The sequence below is a fragment of the Trachemys scripta genome, chromosome 12, assembly GCF_013100865.1.
Source record: "Trachemys scripta elegans isolate TJP31775 chromosome 12, CAS_Tse_1.0, whole genome shotgun sequence".
Classification (NCBI taxonomy): domain Eukaryota; kingdom Metazoa; phylum Chordata; order Testudines; family Emydidae; genus Trachemys; species Trachemys scripta.
In genome coordinates this window covers 39,112,513-39,117,930 of record NC_048309.1, presented here as the reverse complement: position 1 = coordinate 39,117,930, position 5,418 = coordinate 39,112,513, and the positions used below count along the sequence as shown (strand labels likewise).

Here is a 5,418-nt window from a genome sequence, read left to right as displayed (position 1 = left end):
AGCCAAGAAAGTTAATGGTCTATTGGGCTGCATTAGTAGGAGCATTGCCAGCAGGTTGGGGAAAGTGATTATTCCCCTCTACTCGGCCCTGGTGAGGCCACATCTGGAGTATTGCATCCAGTTTTGGGCCCCCCACTACAGACGTGATGTGGACAAATTGGAGAGAGTCCAGAGGAGGGCAACAAAAATGATTAGGGCACTAGGGCATATGACTTATGAGAAGAGGCTGAGGGTATTGGCCTGATTTAGTGTGCAGAAGAGAAGACTGAGGGGGGATTTGATAGCAGCCTTCAACTAGGCTTTCTTCTGGAAACTAGCAGAAGTTGCTAGATCACAGGCCCTGGTTCTCATGGGAGACTTTAATCACCCTGATATAAGTAGAGGATTGGGCCAAAAGAAATTTGATGAGGTTCAACAAGGACAAGTGCATATTCTTGCACTTAGGATGGAAGAATCCCATGCACTGCTGCAGGCTGGGGAGCAATTGGCTAAACAGCAGTTCTGCAGAAAAAGACCTCAGGATTACAGTGGACAAGAAGCTGGATATGAGTCAGCAGTGTGACCTTGTGTCATAACTATAAAGCCCTCCTGGGTATAGTATTATAAAATCCCTCCTGGCCAGAGACTCCAAAATCCTTTTCCCTGTAAAGGGTTAAGAAGCTCAGGTAACCTGACTGGCATCTGATCTAAAGAACCAATAAGGGGACAAGATACTTTCAAATCTTGGGGGGAGGAAAAGGCTTTTGTTTGTGGTCTTTGTTTGGAAGTTCATTCAATCTTGGGACTGAGAGGGACCAGACATCAATCCAGGTTCTCAACATCTTTCTAAACAAGTCTCTCATATTTCAAACTTCTAAGTAAACAGCCAGGCAAGGCGGGTTAGTTTTACTTTGTTTTCTCAACTTGTAAATATATCTTTTACTAGAGTGTTTATCTCTGTTTGCTGTACTTTGAACCTGAGGCTAGAGGGGGGTCCTCTGAGCTCTTTAAGTTTGATTACCCTGTAAAGTTATTTTCCATATTGATTTTACAGAGATGATTTTTAACTTTTTTCTTTAATTAAAAGCCTTCTTTTTAAGAACCTGATTGATTTTTTCCTTGTTTTTAGATCCAAGGGGGTTGGATCTGTATTCACCAGGAGTTGGTGGAAGGAAGGAGGGGGGATGGTTAATTTCTCCCTGCTTTAAGATCCAAGGGGTTTGGATCTGTATTCACCAGGGAATTGGTGAAGAGTTTCTCAAGGCTTCCCAGGGAAGGGAATCCACTTGGGAATGGTGGCAGCAGACCAGATCTAAGCTGGTAGTTAAGCTTAGAAGTTTTCATGCAGGCCCCCACATTTGTACCCTAAAGTTCAGAGTGGGGAAGCAGCCTTGACACCTTGTTGCCAAGAAGGCCAATGGCATATTGGGCTGTATTAGTATGAGCATTGCCAGCAGATTGAGGGAAGTGAGTTCCCCCCTGTATTTGGCACTGGTGAGGCCACACCTGGAGTATTGTGTCCAGTTTTGGTCCCCCCACTACAGAAAGGATGTGGACAAATTGGAGAGAGTCCAACGTAGGGCAACAAAAATGATCATGGGGCAGGGCACATGACTTACAAGGAGAGGCTGAGGGAACTGGGGTTATTTAGTCTGGAGAAGAGAAGAGTGAGGGGGATTTGATAGCTGCCTTCAACTACCTGAAGGGGGTTTCAAAGAGGATGGAGCTAGGCTGTTCTCAGTGGCGGCAGATGACAGAACAAGGAGCAGTGGTCTCAAGTTGCAGTGGGGTAGGTCTAGGTTGGATATTAGGAAACACCATTTCACTAGGAGGGTGGTGAAGTACTGGAGTGGGTTACCTAGGGAGGTGGTGGAATCTCCTTCCTTAGAGGTTTTTAAAGCCCAGGTTGACAAAACCCTTGCTGGGATGATTTAGTTGGTGTTGGTCCTGCTTTGAGCAGGGGATTGAACTCCTGAGGTGTCTTCCAACCCTAATATTCTATCATGCTATGATTCATATTTAAAGTTAAGCACTGGCTTATGAGTTTTGAGAGATTAGTACCTTAGTTCAGAATATTGAAAGGAGCTGAGTTTTAAATTCATATAAAGTATACACAACCGTGCACAAACGTGGTTTAATAAACAATAAATAACAACAACAATATTAATGCAGCCAACTTCTGTGATCTAGACACAATTGGATCCTCGTGTGGGTGAGAGTGACATTGGCCAGATCCCAATCTATCCTTTGAAGCAAATAGCTAAATCCCATTTGTTATGGTTTTGAGGTTAGAATAACCTCTGCTTTCTGCTCTGGTCTTTGAGTGCACACCCCATTCTCCGTCTTGCACCTGTCCTTCTCTTAGAGTTGAAACACGTGATTTTCCCTCTCAAATTGGGTCCCAGGCTATAGCAATTTGTGCACCCACCATTATTTCTCCCACTGTGCTCGGTACCTGCAGTTCTTCCCACAGGAGCTATGACCAGTAGTAAGTTGAGTGACTAGCTCAGCCTTCATCATACAAAGTACAAGTTATTTACCACTGTAGGAACAAAGCATAACATAAGAAAAAATATGAGCGATTCCAGATCGATCACTGCAGTTGTTTCGCAGGATAAACATTTATGTTTATTACCCAAACTCAGTTTGTCTTTAGGAAATATTGCAATAGCTTTCTCTTCCAAAATGCCTTTTCACCATAGCAAGAAGAATACAGTATTTATTTATTTAAATAAAAAAGATAATATACATCATTTTATAAGGAGTAGGTGTCCTATCCCATCATAAATAAGACAATACAATCCCATCAGCATTAAAACAATAATTTAAACAGGAATGCAGCTATCCACACACCTACAGAAACTTTTTTAAATTCTTCATCATTGGGGAAAGAAAAATTCCAAGTCACCCAGAAAATCCTTTCAAAGACATTATGACATTGACACCTTGAATAGATGATAAAATAAATGGATATCCACATTTAATCAAACATATTCCACCCTGCAAATTCCTACCCCCCCAAAAGTCACCTGGAAGAAAGAAGCAAGTCAACCAATGAATAAATAAAATGAAACAACATGAAAAAGAAACAATCAAGCAAACAAACAAGCCAAACCTCTCATACCCCGATCACAAATTTTATCCACCTCAAAAAGGAGAAGCACCAGAAAATTAATGAATTCCACTGGTGACGTAGCTATGGCTACTGATATTCTGTGCAACACGTTCAGATAGCAAAGTGATGTTAGCAGTATAAGACAGATAGATAGGTGCGTGTGTACATTTATGGATAGATATTTAGAGTCTTATCTTTTTTACACTGGTGTAATTCTAAATTAACTCATTTTACTTCAGTGGAGTTAGTCCACATTTTATGATTTCATAAACAAATTGCACACTATTTTCTCAAGGAGACAATTTTGTCATCAGTTGATTATATTCATAAAGAAGCTCAGAATGAAATCTCAATCAAGTACCAATGATGGACATTTTAATTCTTGGTGAATAGCCTCCACACAATCAGTTTCTTTAATGCAGCTTTGATCTCCTTGTTCCTCATGCTGTAGATGATTGGATTCATCACTGGAGGCACCAGGGAATAGAGAACACCTATCGTGAGATCCATATTTGATGCTGAGCTGGAGGTGGGTTTGATGTACTCAAAGAAGCCAGTGCAAAGTAACAAAGAGACCACAGTGATGTGAGGGAGGCAGGTGGAGAAAGCTTTACCCCGGCCCTGCTCAGAGGGGATTCTCAGCACTGCTTTGAAGATCTGAACATAAGACAGAATTATAAAAAAAAAGCAGCTTAAACCTAAAATCATACTAAAGGCAATAGCCCAAACTTCACTGAGGTATGAGTCAGAGCAGGCGAGCTTGAGTAGGTGGGGGATTTCACAGAAGAACTGGTTGATGACATTGGACTGGCAGAAGGGCAACCTGAAAGTGTTCCCAGTGTGCAGTGCAGAGTAGACACTACCAGCAATCCAGGCACTGGCTGCCATTTGGACACAAGCTGTCCTGTTCATCACTGTCTCATAGTGCAGTGGTTGGCAGATGGCGACATATCGGTCATATGCCATGATGGTGAGTAAGGCAAGATCAGCTGCAATGAAGACTAATAAGAGAAAGACTTGGGCGACACATCCAGGGTAAGAAATCGACCTGGTGCTCATGAGGGAGTTGGCCATGGATTTGGGGATGGTGACAGAGATGCAGCCGAGGTCTATAATGGACAGATTCACCAGGAAGAAGTACATGGGGGTGTGAAGATGGTTGTTGACAGCTATGGCTGAGATAATGAGAAGATTCCCCATCAGGCCTGCCAGGTAAATCACTAGGAACATTACAAAGTGCAAAATCTGCAGCTCCCGAACATCAGAGAATCCCAAGAGAAGGAATGTGGTCACAGAGGTTTGGTTGGACATTGTCTTTCTCAGTTAATTGTGTGATGGCTGTGGAGGGAAGGACATAGACAGTGGTGGGGATTAGAGTGAGAGAGGGAGTGGCCCTGATTCCCTGCAGCAATATCTCATGATGTGAGTGTCAACGATGCACAGCACTCATCACTGCTATTAACTAGGAGTGGTGAGTTATCACACACGTGCAAATTGACATGGCTTCCTGAAAGTCAATGGAGCTGCATCAGTTTGCACCATCTAAAGATCTGCCCCAGGATGTGGCTTGATAAAATGCCGTGTGGAGGATGGAGCAAAGTACTATCGTAGTGCAATATTCTAGGCAAGCTGGATCCTTTCTTGCTACAAACAGCAGGCTCTGTTAAAATGCCAACACAGCCTGATATCCACTCTCTGGGGAAATATGACACAGACTTGCTAGCATCGTGTATGAGAACTTGTCTTTAATGATTCCACTGCAGCACCACATAGATGACTTGCTGCCTGCGTACGTATTGATTTGTGACACAAGATCCCACTTCAATCTAAGTGTAACAATGGACTAGTAGCATCACTCAGCTACCTCTTTGCTGCGACGTTTGTGTGGGTCACTGGCCATCAGGAGACTTAGGGTCTATTCTTTGCTCTGCCACTGACCTGCTCTGTGACCTTGGGCCAGTCACTTCCCCCCTGTGCCTCTGTTTCTCATCCCACCCTTTCTCTATCTGGTCTGCTTGGACTGTGAGCTCTGTGGGGGATGGGCTGTATCTTGTTATGTGTATGTTTGATGCCCCCATTTACAGCATACGTGTTTAGCTGGCAGCAGTGTGGGACAGAGTATATGGCTCTAGAGCAGGAGATCTAGGTTACAATCACATTCACCTCCTCTATATCTAGGGGCAGGGTTAAGAGAGGCAGGCTTTGGCGTGGACTTCAATTCACTGTTCCCCATCTAAGGCATTAGTATGCTTAATAAATATGCTGTAGGCTACCAACTTTGCTGCTTACTCAGTATTGCCATTCAATAAGTGTACCTTTGAAAC

The 5,418-nt window shown here is 43.2% G+C and overlaps 1 protein-coding gene across 1 annotated transcript; it reads right to left on the bottom strand.

Annotated features, from left to right (window-relative positions):
* Positions 1-3,469: 3,469 nt before the first annotated feature.
* On the bottom strand, positions 3,470-4,405 carry LOC117886201 (olfactory receptor 14A16-like). The gene has a single exon (XM_034787861.1). The coding sequence runs from the start codon at positions 4,403-4,405 to the stop codon at positions 3,470-3,472; it is 936 nt and encodes a 311-aa protein (XP_034643752.1).
* Positions 4,406-5,418: the final 1,013 nt, after the last annotated feature.